The sequence below is a fragment of the Vanessa cardui genome, chromosome 15 (genome assembly GCF_905220365.1).
Source record: "Vanessa cardui chromosome 15, ilVanCard2.1, whole genome shotgun sequence".
Classification (NCBI taxonomy): domain Eukaryota; kingdom Metazoa; phylum Arthropoda; class Insecta; order Lepidoptera; family Nymphalidae; genus Vanessa; species Vanessa cardui.
Window position 1 is genome coordinate 13,633,534 of NC_061137.1, and position 19,008 is coordinate 13,652,541.

The window sequence follows — 19,008 nt, forward strand, 5'->3', positions numbered from 1 at the left end:
AACAGTGCGTGTCGGCAATGCAGCACTAGACCAGGTGTATGCCCCTTTCTTTCTTTTTTCTACAGGTAACACTAGCCCTCTCTCTCGCTCCAATTAGGTGTGCGCGACGAGGTGATACGAGCGGCCAAAGGACGTTAGCCCGCGACCGGCTGCCGACGCGCGTCGACTCGCTCCGAGCCTCCGTCTGTCGTCAATTGTTCCACAACCGTGGCAGGTGTCGGTGCCGTGATGTGTATTCTGTGAAGTTTAGTGTCAGACTTTTGACTTCTTTCCTGTTCATATCGGATTGTTCTTCAAGTTTTCACCATGGGTGAAGTGAGTATCTCACCGTTGGAATGCGGTGCTCCATTTGACCACGGACGCTCTCGTTCTTGATCCTGCGATTGTAATCACAAGTTCGTAGGTCGTCGGCTCGGGACATGGTCCATGCCCCATAGTGTATGCGTGGTAGTAGTTCGCCGCTCGCGTGTCCGATTTAATTGCACTTTCATATACGGCGAATAATTGTGTGAGTTTCGGAATGTATGCTGGGTCCAGCCGGTAGAAAGCTTATTTTTCGAAGTTTTAAGTTATGTGGCGCTTGTTGCGTCGCATCCGCTGAGATTATCCGTGTACTGTTATACATCTGATAAGGCAGCGCGGCGATACAGTATCTTCGATAATACTAATACATTTTTTAATTTATTGCCATCGAATGTTTCTGCTAGGTAATTAAAATTAGTAGGTATGCTTATCTGTTCCATGTAATGTCGCTAATAACGCGACTATCGATTGTTTCCATTTAGTTTATCAAAACCACTCGATGATATGCAGACTGTATAAAGATTTGTTATCTCAAATTCAACGTATTACAATATCAAAAAATATAAAACAATAAATTAATAAGTGAGTACTCGTTTTAGAATCGCCTGAGATTTTTTTAAGAAACATAAAAAAGTAATTACTTAGAAGTGATTTTAATAGCAATTAATCGGTATAAGCGAGGTCATGCGAAATGGTCATCAAGATAAACGCTACATAGCTACCAAGTAAAAAATAACAATTATATGGTATTATAATATATAAAATGTAAATACATAATTCGAATCGTAATAATTTCATCACAGAAAACGGCTGAATATTTTTTGTTGCACACTATCTATAATCATAAATCGTCATATATAACAATGAACCTATATGTAGAACTAGAAATTATTTTTGCTTAGAGACGTATGTAAAGACTAATTAACTTAATGAAGCTAAAACGATTACAGATTTATAAGAATATACACAAAATAACGTTAACCTTACAGAATGTCATGCAACGCTAATCTATACCCAAGGTCAAATATTCTTTCTGTGAAAGAATAAGTATACCTAATTAGCAAAAAATTCTTATAATATATTCATTCGCGTGTAAATCTGTGTACGTACGTTAGAATTTACTATGCTGGCTGCATTATAACACATTTAATTAATAAACAATAAAATGCGAAAATAATTATGTATATTTAATTTTAGAAATTTTTTTTGGTATACTTAAATGTCGAATACGTATTTTAATAAATTTGTTAAAAACAAATATGTCGTAATAATTTAATGAAACATCTGTTCTAGAAACGAAAACGAAACGGTTTTACGATTAATGATTTGATGAGTCATTTTATCACTTATTTACACTCACGACTTATAACTTTGTATAAAATAAAACATTAAATGCTTTTTTTAAAGTCATACGAGTCGCAATCCAATCGAGTGTCTCACGTGTATTCTTGCATTTGTGTCACTTTGTAAGGTCAATATGAACCAGTGCGCCACTATTGGTAAAGACCCAGACATAACGTAGGTATAAAAATATTACATACTTGGCAGCATTGCCTAACTAGGTTACAGTCACGTTCGCGAAGTTTTCGATTTGATAACTAAAATACTATGTTATACAATAATCGTGTTTTCGTTTTTACAGTCTATGCTAAAAGAGGACCCGCTGTCGAGGATTCAAAGGGAGATCATAGAAGTGACAGAGAGAGAGCGGGAGTTCAAAGAGGGGCACTTCAGAATCAACAGACTTATGTCTGAATCTACGATTGATATGACCAGTCAGAATGGCCATCTTAATGGCGATGCAGAGGATAAGCCGCCTAAGACCCTAAACAGAGCCGTCTCCACGTCTCATCTTTTAGGCCCTATTTCGCCCTCTCCACCCAGTACGCCGGCGCTCCTAAACACAAATGGCTACACGCGCCGGTTTACGCCACAAACTGGGACGAAAGGAATTATGCAAAGGTTTATAGCAAACAAGGGCAAGTTACCGGTAACCTCGCCTACGACGCCCACTGCCGTCATTCAGCAGCCGCTTGTCTTCACGCCTATCACAATCGCACCGATCTCCGCTCCAGCCGTGATCAGCCGTACCCCTGAAGGAAAACCCGTGCGCAAAGGCTACGTGCCGGTAGAAGAAAAAATACAAAAGGAACTGAGAGAGATGAAGGACAGAGAACACGAACTTAAGAAAATGAGAAAGAAACAGAAACCTTTCGATATAGAGCTGAGCGACAACGAAACCACTTCCGAGTCGGAGGATGAGGAAATTCCTATGCCGGGGAAGTTAAAAGCTACGAAATCTATAGGCGAACTGTACGAGGCGCTTAACGAAGAACTGAGGTCCCCTTCGCCTAGAAATAGTTCAGGTAACGAGTCATTGGGTAGCTTGAAGCCGGCTAAGTCATTGGCGGAATTGTGCGATCTTGGACCCGGGCAAGAGTTCCTGGCGCCGAGCTCGACGCGCCTCATAGCTCAGTGGGAGTCCATAATACAGCAGAAGCAGGAAGCCGGAGCGGCCTAGTTGTAAGCTAAATGTTAACGGGATAAATGCGTAATGTTAGGGCGTGTGACGCCAAATATGTTTCGTCAATCAAGATCGCTAGCGAGCGGAACCATGCGCGCCGAGTGTGTCCGACAGCCGGTATACTCATTAATGTGTAAACGTCATCTGGTGGATAGTGTAACGGAGTGATCGGGATAGTTAAACCGTTCTGTAGGGACGTCTAGAACTCGTATGTATATCGGTAAAATCGAGTGACGGATAAAATTGTCAGACATCGACAGTTTAATTGGGCATCATATCCGATCGATTCATTCAGCATTCGATCGAATGTGGAACAATTAATTTTCTCCAGACCGCGAACAATGCAAATGATGGTTATCCGTACGAGTAATTATCTCGGTGTTGGAAAGCAGGCGATACACGACGCGGGTTCGTCTACGATGTGAGTAAGACAGTTTCTTCCTATTGTTCGATATTTGCAGCCTACTGAAAAACTGTGATGGATTTTTTGCGATGGCGCTTTCCCGCAACAGAGCACTAGCTTAATCGGCTATCACACGTAGTGCCGTATGCGGCCCCGGCTCTCAATCGTCGCCGTGGGAAGCCGCGCGGGATGCTAACAACGATAATTGATATTCGTTTGTCTCCCGCGATGTTCTCGCTTAGAGCATAAACGCTTTCTCGTTCATTCACGTCTCTGCTACCATCAGCTACTTTTGTAACAATTTATTGTGTAAATAACGTGTTATATTTTTATTTAATCGTTCAAGTCATTCTCTAAAAGTATTTCTGACTGAAATTATTTTAAGATATGTTAATTATTAATTATTTTACCGAGCCAACGTTAACTTTACGTCGATATATTTTTTGTGTAAAGTAAATGATTGCGACAGTAGCGGTTACTTTCGATCAGGGCAATTAGTCGTCAATAACTGCCGGCTTGTATAATTCCTATCAAATTAAGAAGTACTTTCACATTATGCAAAACTAACTGCTTTTGTGTGATCCATTTGGATAAAACTGATCGAAAAATATAAATAGAAGGCAAAATTATCAAACATTGATTTGTTAAGCGTAGGAAATCTGGTAATTATGTAGTGGTTAGTCGATGCTTAGGTTTCACAATAGTTAATGCAAATCACAATAAGGCAGCAGGACTGCCGGTGCCGGGATACTTAAACTTCAAACCGATTAAATCATTCAATTAAAAATTAATGAGTAAGATTTAAATCTTTTACATTTAATACTATTTTTTTACAAATTATTTATATCTTTCGATCAAAGATAATGTTTTAAAAAATCTAGTACATAATTTATTTTATAGTCTTGTTAATTAAAGCATTTGAAAATGAAATTGCAATGGAATGTGTCCTAAGATACGATATATATTTATACACAAAAAACCTTTATAATGTACTTAACCAAGTCAATATATATACATATTATATTATATACTTAGTATATTAGATTTTAATATAGATAACTAATAATAAATACATGTTCAAAGATAGATTCGTTAGTGTCAATAGTATGTGCCTTATAATTAAAACGATACGTAATATTATTGCACAATTTAGATATCATTAAATAGGTGTAAAATTCATTTTTCGCTTAAATAACTTAAGCCTTTTCTTCATTAGTTATTAAATTCAAAACATTTTTTACGTCAAATTTCAACAATGACAAACAAATGACAGTTTGAATAATTATTTTAATGTGTAGTGAAGTTAAAGCTCTCGCTTTTTATGGTAAAGCCTGATTTAAAAATTTAAGCATAATATTGAAATAGTCAACTTAAATTAATGTTGTATATTTAGTTAACAAATATTACAATTACGTTTGAGATTGATAGTTGTAACATGCAATTAATGTTAATTCTTAGTTTCGATGTTTCTGTGCCAGGTAATGAAATTTGGCTTATATATTATTCATTTTTTATTTATATAGACAACTATTAATACCTTGTGGAGCTATCGTCATTAGTACACATATAAATATAAAATTACACCGTGTAACTACTTTTTACTATTTACTTACTTATTTATTTGGTGTAAACTATCTCGAGAGGCAGTAGGATAATTTAAAAAGGTCCAATATGATAAAATGTCTACAGTGCATAGTCTCGTCGAGTATGTAACCTCCCAAAACCCGTAATGTGATAAAATTGCCTTATTGTTAAAAAGTTTTTCGTATTTATATATTTCGTAATGAAGATTCCTATTTATAGTAAAAATATCTTTAATCTTAAGTTTACAAAGTAAATATTTATAATTTATATTGTGCATAATAGATGGAATGATAATTTATGTTAAGGTTTTCGCAATAAATACATTGTCAAATGAACTCGTCTTTTATTACCTGTGATCTTGTATTTCAGATTGGCGCAATCGTGTTCTCAGGTTTCGATGTTTCGAATGTGTAACGCACACCGTTCGGCGGTGCGATAAAACATCGTAGGCCTAATTAGATCAAATATATATACTATGTATGTATGTATTTGTAACATACTTGTAACGGTACCGAGTGTCGTGCTCGAACATGCTTTTTAATTAATTATATATATATTGGACCGTTACTGAGAACCGTACCTGTGTAGGTTTAATTATTTTTAAAGATTTCAATACAATAGTGTAATACATATACTCTTTTCTATTTTTACAAAATCATTTTTAAGGATCAGTAAAATTACATGAACAAAGTTAAGTCCTAGCAAGAACTAATTATGTCATGAAGTTTTGTCGTCAAGTTTCAATGAGTTGAAAACTATTTATTTCGATACAACTGTATAGAATCAGTAATATCTTCAGTCAAAAAGTTATATGGGTCATTTATCGTAATAAAAAAAAAAACAATCACTATGATGCACGCTAACAATATATTTTCAACTTTTCACGATTAAGCTAGTGAATCGCTGGAAGATAAAAGCGAAGAGATTGAAAGAGGTAGTCAGCAGCGAAAAGAGGCTCGAAAATAAGTACCCTTTTTTTTCTTAATCAGGTGGATCTATTAATTGTTGTAATTAGATTACACAGTGTTGTGTAATGACGAGTTTTGTTACCGGCAATAATTTCTGTACGGGACTTAGTTTATATGGAAAAGAGCAATTGGATTTTAGTACAAATGTAATAAATTACTTGAATTTTTAAAGGAAGGAACATCAGTTGGAAGGAAGCAGATTATTTGTTGGTTAATTTGTAATGTTATAATTATATTCGTTAATTTCCTTTACGTATTATAATTACCTGTTACTTCGTTTATGCTAAGAATGCGCATTTTTAATTAGTATTATAACATGAGATGTAATATAAATGTTATTTAAATTATAATTTATACCACCGACGGGCTCATTACGAGACTTGGAAACTTTTGTTCTGATTGAATTTAAATTTAACATAGTTACTTCTTTCGCAATGTCGTATAAATCCTACCCGTACAAAGTCGGGCACAAGTTAATAATGACATTGTATAATCTGATCTATATGTGATTTCTTCTGGCTGTTTTTCTTATGTTTGTACTTTGATAAGACTGAATTAATTATAAATTTCACGTATTGTTATTCTCGTATCCTTATATTTACACAGTACAAAACAAAGTCCCTTACCGCTGTGTTCTTGTGTATAAAATTACGCAACGGATTTTGATGCCTTTTTTATAGTTAAGAGTGATCCGAGAGTAAGGGGTTTTTGTATATAATACATGTACAATATAGTAAAGAGATAAGAAAAAAAAAACAAAGAAAATATGTATGTTTACTATCAGCATTGCACCCGTGCGTAGCCGGGGTGAGTAGGTAGTATATAAATAGAGTGTTAAATTAAGGCTATCAACAAACGATATATAAAATACACGACTGACTTGTTAGTGATGTTACTAACTCTTCGTCGACGCCACGCGCCGCCCGCACTCGAGTATGAACTTAACTAACTTAACTAACGCAACGTCCTTGAAAAGAACAGCAACGGGCACGCGGCTCCTTCAACCTTGCGTTGTAAGGGAACAAAAACGTCTTCAAATATCTTTGTAGATTTGAAACTGAAAATCATTACATTGTTATTTATTTATTTACTAACAATTACGAGAGTCTTAGTGTATTTCTTGGTAAAATTAATTAAAAAAAAAAACTCAAGTTTAATGTCAATATTTCTAAATGTAGTTTCGATTCATTATACCAAAAACATCATGGAGATCTACAATTAAAAAATAAAAAAGGCTATCGCGTAATTCAAGTCTGATTTCTGACCCCTTGGACTATTATCGTCCCCTCTCCTGGCACAAGCTCTAAGTTTAATTGGAGGAGTTAAGAATATTAGTTATTCCTTAAACTGGGCGATGATACTATTTTTAAACTAATAATATAAAATAAAAGATAATAATGATTCTCAAAATATTATAAACATTAGATGAACAGAGAAATAAGTTGATTATTTCATTTCGTACAAGACAAATGAGATGATTATAAACATTTATTTTGATGCTGATAAGCGAAGGCTGTGTACAATTATAATGTTCGTGTGGTAACTCAATGCAAATGGCAGCTATTAAGCTCCGCGTCTTCATTCGTGCGATTAGGTGGTAGCTTCACTTAATATAGTTGTTACATTATGATTCAAAGGTGTTTGTAAAAGACTACTTAAATTAAGTATATTTTCATTCTGTTTTTTTTTTTTTTTAATTATTAATGTGTTAGTTAAAAATATATTTTTTAGGTTTCAACCAAAGAGTCAAAAAATCTTTCCATCGCTGTGTATTAGGTGACTGGCATCAAACATATAACATAATATTAAGTTAACTTAACTGTTGTGGCCCAACTTGTTCAGTAATACACAAAACTTCTTACATCACGTTACTAAATCAGAGTCAGAATAATGTTATTAAAATTACGTAATGAATCGCATAAGGGCCGTTAATTCGACATTTCGTTCATGTTCAGTAAAATAGATAATTAATTTATACGAATTACATATATTATATCAAATAAATTATCGTCTGTATGTGTGTTCATTTCAATTTCAACTTTAATCAAAAGCAATAAAGTTGTGAATACTGTAACACTAATAAATTATAGTATTAAATCTCACTTAACCAGTTAAATGAAAGCGAATACATTACCTTATATTTTTTATGAACTTAACACGAGAACGCAACCTTTACATTGAGGATAAATCAGATGTTTCTTATAAAACATAATTGTAAATAGAGATTGTTGAAAGGAAAATAAGAATCCCAGTCGATTTAGTTATTTTTCAATTCAATTAATAGTTTAAAGGCTTATGATGTGCTCCACATAATTTATATTTCATACTATACTACAATTAATACAATTGTCATAAAGAAATTGCCTTTGAGATATTCTAATGATCACCAAACCCATTACTCGGAATGATTGGGCAGCGCACGTGCGTGCACTCGTCAATCACGTTTTATCATTTATATATAATAATTTATTTAACGCTCCTCAACTATATGATTATTTCCTTTATTCAATAATTAGAACAATTAGTTAGGCGCTGACTGTTTTTAATATAAAAGTGAAAGTGATTCTTTATATGTTGCTAACTTTCACGAACGTATTCCCCATATATTTGTGATTTTAACGTTCCGATATTTTGAATCATACTACTTGTCATTTCGACCGAAGTAATACTAACTTCAACCTAGCTACCTAACTTTAAACTTAATCAAAATACCTTTATTGATGTATTCTCTTCTAGTGTTCTTAAATCATCATTTAACAAGGCTGTTTGGATATCAAGCTACCACCGTTTCGAAACATTAATTTCGTCAAGAAGAACCTGCAAATGTCAGTGAGTACTTTTTTTTATAAATCAAAATATTATTTCCATGTAATAATCATTGACAATTATTATGTAACAACTGAAGCTGCTAATAGCTTTTACAAATGAAATTATATATAAATAAATAAATATAGGACAACATCCCATACATTACTCTGATCCCAATGTAAATATCTCAATGACTATATGTCATAATATAATACAGACAAATCCACTAAAAGTACGAACAAAAAAATTTGCAAACCAAAATACCGTATTTAAGTAACCTATTGCACGCAATTTTGCATCGTCATTTTACATGATAAAATTATATTTCAAGTTACAAGTAATAAACTCAGTAGTTACTCTTTTCTGGCAATAATTTACAATATTAAAACAGTAAGTGTATTATTAGCTTTTTGTTGTCCTATCGTAAGACATCATTTGTGTTTCATACTCGGCGAGTCAAAGTACAGTAGGTATTAGGTACACAAATTAAAATATTTCGTTCATTCTTTCAACAGTACTTTAATTCAAAAATGTGTTCATTAGTTTAAAGATGCCATTTTACAGCTCCCTCTTATAAATGAATATTTTATTTGTCTAAGTCGTGAATGATTTCATCGAGTTGTTTTTCTTTTATTTATCGCGAGGTGACTGTACGTTAACACGTAATCGATATTGAAATAAACTTTGTAGTCATAATTTTAATGAGGACGGATTAACCAGTGATTCTGTAAGAATTCACTTCGTATCTCACAAGTGAAATATTAACAACCGACTTACGGCTATACATGTATGTTATGATATAAATTTAATGAATATTTAAATCGATGTCGCATAATAACATTTTCTGATATTTTGCGCTCGTGTTCTGTGGTGAGAACGGTTTTTTTTCCAGAATACTTTACCCCATGACGGCGACAATAAAATGACTACGCAAACATCACTTAGTTTTTGTTCTAACTACATAGTCTATTTCTTAATTAATTTCAGGATGTGGGCGAACAAATTCTATAAGCCACTTCGTCAATGCGTGCTTTTGTGCGAACATAGGCTCATAGACCAGTCGTACTGGATCACAGGTATGATATATACGGTACATTTACTCTTTCACATTTCATTAGAGTCTCAAATGAATCAGAATAATGAGGAATATACTTTTCGAACCGGCGGCGGTAGCTCTAAATTTAATTTAACGATATTTTACTTGATGGTAGGGCTTTGTGCAAACCCGCCTGGGTAGGTACCACCCACTCATCAGTTATTCTACCGCCAAATAACAGTACACACTATTGTTGTGTTCCGGTTTGAAGGGTGAGTGAGCCAGTGTAACTACAGGCACGTAACATCTTAGTTCCGAAGGTTGGCCTTGCGCAGTGACGATATAAGGAATAGTTAATATTTCTTACAGCGCCATTGTCTACGGTCACCAGACCACTTACCAACAGATAACCTATACCATAAAAAAATATGTAATATGACAATTCAAGAGTACCTTTATAAGCTTAATTTAATAAAAATATTATGATTTAGATTTCATTATTTAATTTTTAACTATGTCTTAAATTACACCACAGTAAAATTAATAGAAATAAAAGTAGATGTTTTTTTCTGGAGTCAATAACCTTAGATATTTACTGTCTTTGTATTCGGATGATATTATTCAAAAATTTGATTTGTCCACGATTCTTCCGCGACGCTAAGATCTCCAATCTTTAATATTAAAATTACATTCAAATGAATACAATAGTATTTCGTAAATTATTAGTTTTCTAATGAGATATAAACAAAATACAAAATAGTCCTACGATTGATACAAAAAGGTATGATTTCGTCTTTCGACAGGCGAGCCGGACAGACGAAATCACATCCTTAAATCCTTAATTTTATATTTATGGAAATGAGAACTTAATCGTTATGCATTTACGCAAATGCTAATCATCTATTCGTATGATATTTATATGCTTACAGTTGCAGGTATTCAAATACGTGTGGCGAAACGCTAACGAATTATGCTGTCTGGAATCTCGAAGACTACTCTACTACTACTAAGATATTTTATAGTATATTTTAGTTTAACACTAAAATAATAATGATAAAACCTAATGTAGACGTGTTAATGATTAAGATGATAAACAAATAAAATATCTTGACTTGGCTCACGAGGTTGTCGACATGTGGGAAGTGGATACAGCAGTTATTGATAGACGTTTTAGCGAATGGCCTAATGGCCAAGAGCCTCGACCAACACCTTAAGAGGCTCTTGTTATGCAGCTGAGTCAAGGGCCTGATGCAGAAGGCAGTACTCCTCGGCACGGCGCGTATTGTGAGGAAGTTCCTCTCGCTGACGCCCTGACCACCGGTGGCTTGGACCCAGTTCCCGCCACTGGTTGGCTGCTGTATTTTATATTTGTAAATATATTTTATATAATGAGTATTTTATATTTAAAAATGTATTATATATGAGTAAAAAATAAATAAATAACGATACTTAAAATATGAGTTCATCTACAAATATAACCGTTGATAGCAAGCATCAAACGGAAATCAGTATAGGCATTTTAATATAACTTAATTCATAGACTTTTTAACCTCGTCCAAAGATCATGCACTTTTATTGTCAAATATTATTACTTCTAATTGTTTAGTAATTCCATCCTCAGCTGTGCGTACTTTTTAATAATATTGTTTATAAATTATGATAAATACAATCTAAAGTATTTATAAGTACGATAAGATTGTCGATCGCAGTAATTTTTATTCGTAAATACATTTCAAACGTATTAATCATCTTTATAATGTTAATTTCGCGCAAACATCGTATTATTTTATCTTTTATAATAATTTAATATTTATTTAAAAGTTAAACGTAGCAAGCTTATATACATTTTATTCTAACTTCTCATAAAACCTTTGATTCCTCTTTAGTTATTCAACGCTTTCGGTGCACTAAAACAATTGTTTTTATATCAATAAAGTATGATATACAAAGGAAAATGTAGGTATATTTTTACTACGAAAATCCATTTGGTTCAAGTATTATATATATTTGAATGAAGCATTTTATGTTATTTATTATTTGGTGGACGGAAAAATGGGCCACTTGACGGTAAGTGGTCACTAACGCACGTGGACATTTGCGCTGTGAGAAATCATAACCATTAATTACATAACATGGATACACTGGAACCTTGGGAGCTAAGGTGTTATATCCTGCGCTTATCGTTACCCTGGCTCACTGATTCTTCAAACCGGATAACAACAATATTAAGTATTGTTGTTTAGCGATACGAGCATAGAGATAAGATAAGAGATACTGTTACCTTCCAAGATGGACTTGCACAAAGACCTACCACTGAGCAGTTATATCGTTGACCCCAAATGGAAAACATATGAAAACATATTAAATTTCACGAAAGATTAATTATTTTATTATTAATAATACAAGCAGCATATAACCAACAACAGGAGGTCAGTTGCTATGATCAAGCTCGGACGCGAAATCACAGACCGTATTTATTCCTAAGCATTCTTAAAAAATAAAGAGTAAAAACATTAAATAAAATTATGATAATCAATTATTTATCACATAAATCAATTACAAGAAACCAGCGGATATTAAAAATACTTAGTACTACATACTAAGTACCCGACAAACGTTGAACACTTTGTTATAAACTTATTTATCATAAAGTTAATCGATAAAGTATTATAATTGTTTCATGGATGTGATAGCAATCGGCTGATAAAACGATATTTTATCCGCCTGCTGATAACCTTGTCACCGACATTACACGAACGCGGAGCGTTCTCGAATAAATCTATAGTCTAATTTTGAGTTAATTTTTTAACTACAAATATTACCAAATAAAACACTATTCGTTACCAAGACAAATAAACTTTATAAAGGTTTCTGATATCCAGACAGGCCTGCATGAGCCCCGGGCTAATTAGTTGGTGACAAGCGAGCAGAAGGCTCACCTCATGGAAGTGATTACCACCGCCCATGAACAACTGCAACACCAGGGAGCTTGTAGGTGCAATACCGGCGTTAAAGGAAATAGTACCCTTCTTTCTTGAAGGTCTCCAAGACGTATTGGTTCGGAAATACCACCGTAAATTATAGCGGAGATATTTCTAAGCAAGTTATTTTAATGATTATTAAATAAGCTTTTACTAGATCAGAATAATACCTCTTAACTAAATCTTTAAGTTACCGTCGTGGAGTTCCTCTATCACGTGCCAATTCTAAGTTACAATTATAAAAGAAATACTGTCATTTAATCTGAGCCAAATTCTAAATTGCATGTCCGTAGGAGAAAAGGAAAAGATTTCAATTCATCAGTCTGAGAAATAAACTTTGCAAGAGTTAACTGATAGCTGTAATGATATGAAACTTAAAGATTAATTATGTTATTGATTTTGGCGTCTCGTAAAAATCTATAAATAACCTCTTTATAATATTATCACCATCATCAGAGTTACTAGAAAGATCAACTTCACTGCTGTTTTCCTTATAACGACCTTTACACAATACAAGTTACGATTAATATGAAGCAGTAGGTCAGATGTATTATGTAATGATCGTGATGCCCTTAGACATATGCAAAACGAATGCGCGCGCGTCGCTTGCATGCGAAGTAGACCGCCATAGCATCGCTATCGAATTCATGACTACTCGCCTCTATGTTGATACATTGAATCATTAAATACGATGACTCATATCTCTCCAAAAACAAAATATTGTATCCCCTATAGATCTCCCACTGTTGGGCCTCATATACCTCTATTAAGAAGGTTTTCGATATGTTTCCATCACGCTGCCCCATTATGAGTCTGTTCATAAAAATCATTGTATAAAGATTGTATTAAATACTTCTAGTTTTTCTCAATTTTTTCCTCTATGACAAAGCACGAGATGAATGAATTATATTGACTGATTAAACAAATGCATTAGTTATAATCCGGTTCAGAACACGCGATATTATTATAAGAGTCACGTGTTCTGTCCACTAGGCAGACCTTGTCCTTTGAGATAAGCTTGTCCCGTCTCGGCGTCGCAGATATCATCAGGGACTACAACAAACCCATTCATTCATTAATTAACAGTGTGAGCCAGCATAATATTCCCTAATGAACAATCTGTAATATTAGCGACGACTGTAAAAAAATACGTCGTGACTGCGGACTTAAACCCATTACCCTCTGTTAACATCAACGTACTATAAAAAATTTAATGTTTTTAAATAACAAAAACAAATACATGATTATACAGAGAGGTGTTTATAGGATACAATGCTAATCTTACTGACCTTTCCTTATTTATCGTAATTATAATGTATGAAAAAAAGGTATTTGAAGTAAGCGTGAGCCAAGTCTCCAAAAACACGACCAGCTCGAAGTCCAACAAAGATCTGCTGATCTTTAGTAATAGTGTAAAATGCCAAAATGTATTACAGTATTTTTTTGTATTTATTGGGTTTGCTAGCGATTTTACATTTGTCATTCTAACATAAATATACAATTAGATGATATTCATACATAGATTATATAAAGTCATTTAAAAGCAAACACTACATGCTAATGTAGCTATTGATTACTATTACTCGCTAAAACAACAAAAGTGAAAAAAAAAACAGAAAGAAACGAAAAATGAGCAGAAGGAAATATGTATACACAAATTTTGGCTTTAATATTACTTTGATACAGTAAAATATAAAAAAAGGCACGGGCAACTGTGAGTCTGTGGATATTGAAAAAAGTATGTTGTATAGTTATCTAGTCTCCCCAAAGAATGGCCTCTGTAGTCATAATCGCTTAGGATGATACAATAGTCGATAAATTAATGCAAAATATTATAACATTACTTATAAATAAAACAAACCGATGTTAATACAAAAGGTCGTATATTCAAGTTCAAGTGAACATACAAATTATTTCCTTATGTTTTATTATTATACATATATTTTTTATGTGTTGTTGGTAACTAATGCATTTACAAGGTTACATTAACCACTAAATTATTTCATAAACAATATGTTTATCCTCGCTTTGCAGTTACAAGTTGAAACTTAATATTTATTTACTTCTGCACGTTCATAAACGGCGAATAAGCGATTCATTAAAACTTTTGTTTCGTAATAGTGCACAGCACATATTTGAAATATTTCAATTGCAAACACATTCAAATGTACAACAGTGCTTCGTTTGCATAATTATATGAGATTCGGCATGTCTTATTAGCCTAATCATCATTACACAGTATAAAACAAAGTCGCTTACCGCTATCTGTCCCTATCTATGCTAAGATCTTTAAAATCACGCAACGGATTTGGATAAGTTTTTTAATAGATAGAGTTATTCGAGATGAAGATTTTGTATATAATACATGGACATTTTAGTAAAGTAGTATTGGTGGTAGGGCTTTGTGCAAGCCTGCCTGGGTAAGTACCACCCAATCATCAGTTATTCTACCGCCAAATAACAGTACTCAGTATTGTTGTGTTCCGGTTTGAAGGGTGAGTGAGCCAGTGTAACATCATAATATCATCATCATAACATCTTAGTTCCCAAGGCTGGTGGCATATTGATGATGTAAGGAATTGTTAATATTTCGTCATTGTCTATTGGTGATGGTGACAACTTACCATCAGGTGGCCCATATGCTCGTCCGCCAACCTATTCCATAAAAAAGCTATGCTGATACTCACTAAATATAGCCGTGCAAAGCCGGAGCGGATTAGATATAAATATTTGTACATATTTTTTTGTAATCAAGCAATTAAGTGGCAATACATACTACTTGAGCCATATTAACAAGGGGGTCTCCACGAGAATGGAATTTCTACACCGCAATTTGATCAAATCTGTTTTGCAAGTAAAATCAATACGAACATATATTTTAATATTCGTGCTTTTATCATGTATACGAGTAGAATAACGCATGGTATTAAATTACCCATTCCTTACTGAGCCAATGCGCCAGCGACCTTGGGAATTAGTTTTGATCCTTGTGCCTGAGGTTATAATGGCTCACTCAGTCTTTCAACCCGAAATGCAACAATGCTAAGCGGTAATAATGTAAGTATATTTATTATTTTAAACCAAATCAAAATATTAAAAAAGGTTGTATATCTTCTAGCTATTGAGCTATATTCAATCATACAATTATATAAATGTAATGGAAACCTTTTGGTTTCAAATTTTTATAAATAATAGTAAAACATGGAATATTTTTCAATTTTATATGGGAATTGTTTTACTGGGTTGAAAAACTTAAGACGATGTACGATTGAATTATATGGACATTGTTAATTATTTTATGTTTCCGTTAACTTCATGTTGGCTCTTTAATAAGTAATATAATAAAACGTATTCAGAAAATGTGTCTAGGCTTATGGAGCACGTACGGTACTATCTTCTACTATTTACGAGCGTACTGTTTTGTCGAGACTCACTGAATGACGGAGAGATTATGATTGATTATAATACGTTCGAATTACGATGTTTCAAAGAAACAATTTTGTTGAATGCACTTCTGTTATGCAGAGGAGGTCTCGAGTAATGAAATATTATAGGCAAAGAGTTGACTCACAGTTTAGGCTAAGACAATTTGTTTAATTTTTGAAAGTTGAAATGAATCATCGAGGTATTATTACTCGATTGGAATTACCATATGGATTCGAAGTATCGGATTGAAAAGATCTTTATAGTATTTAAAAGTTTTTGAGCTTAAGTTGAAACTGGGGAAAACCTTTTGCGCAAGAGATGCAGAATATTATTGAAAGTAGGCGAAAAGCGACTTTATTCGAGGAGGGTCTTACGGTCGATTTTGAGTTATGAGTCTGTGTTAAATGTAACGCTAGCAGCTCGTTTTAAATTTCGAATTTACTTCTCTTTATTAGGATTTAGCTGAGACAAATAGAAAAAAATAGTATACCTACTTCTATTAGATTTCCTTCACTTTGGGAATCAGATATTTTATAGGTATTTATTTGGAGTCTTCACAGGCTAAGCATTTTTCTCCCGTTGAACATATAATAAAATACAAAAAACAAGTAAAATATTGAGACGGTGTTAGGTCGTGTTCCAGCAGCTTGACTCATGGGGCTGACTGCAAATGTGACAGAATTTCATCTGACTTGTTTTCCCACGATGTTTTCCTTCACCACCGCGCACGAAATGAACTATAAACACTTTACACGTAAAAACTCATTAGTGCTTATCGCAATCATCGGTTAAGACTCCCGTGCTCACGACATACATACGTTTCTGGAGATGTTTATGATCTTTCTATATAGTCATTAATTATTTTATAAAATGTATGTTAATTTGAATTAATAATAACAAAAAAGGTTGGTTTATACAAAAAAATTGTGTGATCGGCTTCCAACTACTAAGAGAACTACCAACCCGCTCGCGACCGAAGTGTGCAAGATGTATAATTTTTAAAAGCAGTAATTCTGACAACATGATATCGCAAATCATATGAGATATCTTAGACTAAGTATCTTATCTATCGTCTCCAAATACACTGACTCATTCAACATACGGAACCTCAAATCAAATCAAATCAAATCAATTTTATTCAAGTAAACTTCACAATGAAGCGTTTTTGAATCGTCAATAATCAAATACTACCACCGTTTCGGAAAGCAGCTTCTAGCGAGAAGAAACGGCAAGAAACTCGCATAGTTGCTCTTTTCAAATAAACACATTTACAATGCTGTTATTGACAGTAATTAGCGTCCTATGATGGAACCCGAGCCTAACTCCAGGCGTTTCTTTCTAAAAAGTACTCTTTTAATGAATAGTATGATTTATTTATTAATTTAGTCTTAATAATATTTTTAAATTTTGAAAATGGTAAATTGATTATATTTTCCGGTATCTTATTATATATGCGTATACCATTGCCCAAAAACGTTCTATTTACCGTATGCAAACGGAAACTGGGGGTTACAAGTTTATTCTTATTTCTTGTATTAATAGTATGTACATCAGCATTGATAGAATAATTTTTAATATTCTTTTGTATAAAGATTATATTATCATAAATATATTGTGAAACAGCCGTTAATACACCTATTTCTTTAAATTTTTCGCGTAATGATGTCCTAGAGCTAATATTGTAAATAGATCGGATAGCTCTTTTCTGTAGAATAAAAACAACTTCAATCTCTGCTGCATTACCCCATAACAACATTCCATATGACATAATACTGTGAAAATTACTAAAATAAACTAGTCTAGCAGTACTTATGTCCGTAAGTTTTCTAATTATTTTTATTGCATAAATGGCACTACTTAGTTTTCTTGCCAGGGCATACAAATGGGTGCCCCACTGCAGTTTGGAGTCAAGGGTTATCCCTAAAAAGACCGTCGACTCAACAAACTCAAGCCTTTCATTTTTCAAAGTTATTGCAGAAGGATTTGATTTGACATTTGGCAAGGAAAACAAAACACATTTAGTCTTTTTAGCATTTAGTACTAAATTATTTATGTCAAACCAACCAAGAACCCGCGACAGGGCACTGCTTACAACGTCATAGTTGTTTATTTTTCTATCAAGTTTAAAAATGAGGGATGTATCATCTGCAAACAGTACAATATCGCAAGTATTTTTTACGAAATAAGGTAAATCATTTATATATATTAAGAACAAGAGAGGTCCCAAAATTGAACCCTGTGGTACACCCATTTGCGCCACAGCGCCATTTGATTTTGCACCATTAACCACAACCTTCAAAACTCTTTCACTAAGGTAGGAGGAAATTAATTTCAATGCAGGGCCCCTGATACCATAATATTTAAGCTTTTCTAGGAGAATATCATGCCTAACGCAATCGAAAGCTTTTGATAAATCACAAAAAACTCCAATAGCGTTTTGCGACTTTTCCCATGCATCATAAATGTGCTTAACAAATGCTACACCCGCATCAGCAGTCGAGCGACCCTTAGTAAAACCAAACTGTTGAGAATGCAATAGCTTATTCGAGTTAAAGTATAATAGCATTTGATTAAGCATGACTTTCTCAAAAATTTTACTTAATACTGGCAAAATAGAGATCGGTCTGTAATTGTTTGGATCATTTTTATCACCGGACTTAAATAATGGGATTACTTTACTTAATTTCAACATATCAGGAAAAATACCAGATTGTACACACTTATTAAAGATGATAGCTAAATAAGGAGCCAAGTCAACAATTACATTGTTAATAATTGTGACTGATAAATCCCATAGATCACTGGTTTTTTTCAGATTTAATGTTTTAAATATTTTTAATATTTCGTACGGAGTTATATTCTCAAAAGAAAATTCTAACTCATTCTGGGGAACATAACATTTGAGTAGGTCTAAAGCGTCATTAGGAGACGCATTAAGTCCTTTAGTAATATTCAGAGGAATATTAGAGAAATAT

The 19,008-nt window shown here is 33.4% G+C and overlaps 1 protein-coding gene across 1 annotated transcript; it reads left to right on the top strand.

The window, feature by feature from the left end:
* Window positions 1-109: 109 nt before the first annotated feature.
* LOC124535619 lies at window positions 110-5,149 on the top strand. The gene is made up of 2 exons (XM_047111891.1): window positions 110-315; window positions 1,946-5,149. The coding sequence occupies exons 1-2, from the start codon at window positions 307-309 to the stop codon at window positions 2,822-2,824; spliced, it is 888 nt and encodes a 295-aa protein (XP_046967847.1). The 5' UTR covers window positions 110-306; the 3' UTR covers window positions 2,825-5,149.
* The last annotated feature ends 13,859 nt before the right edge of the window (window positions 5,150-19,008 follow it).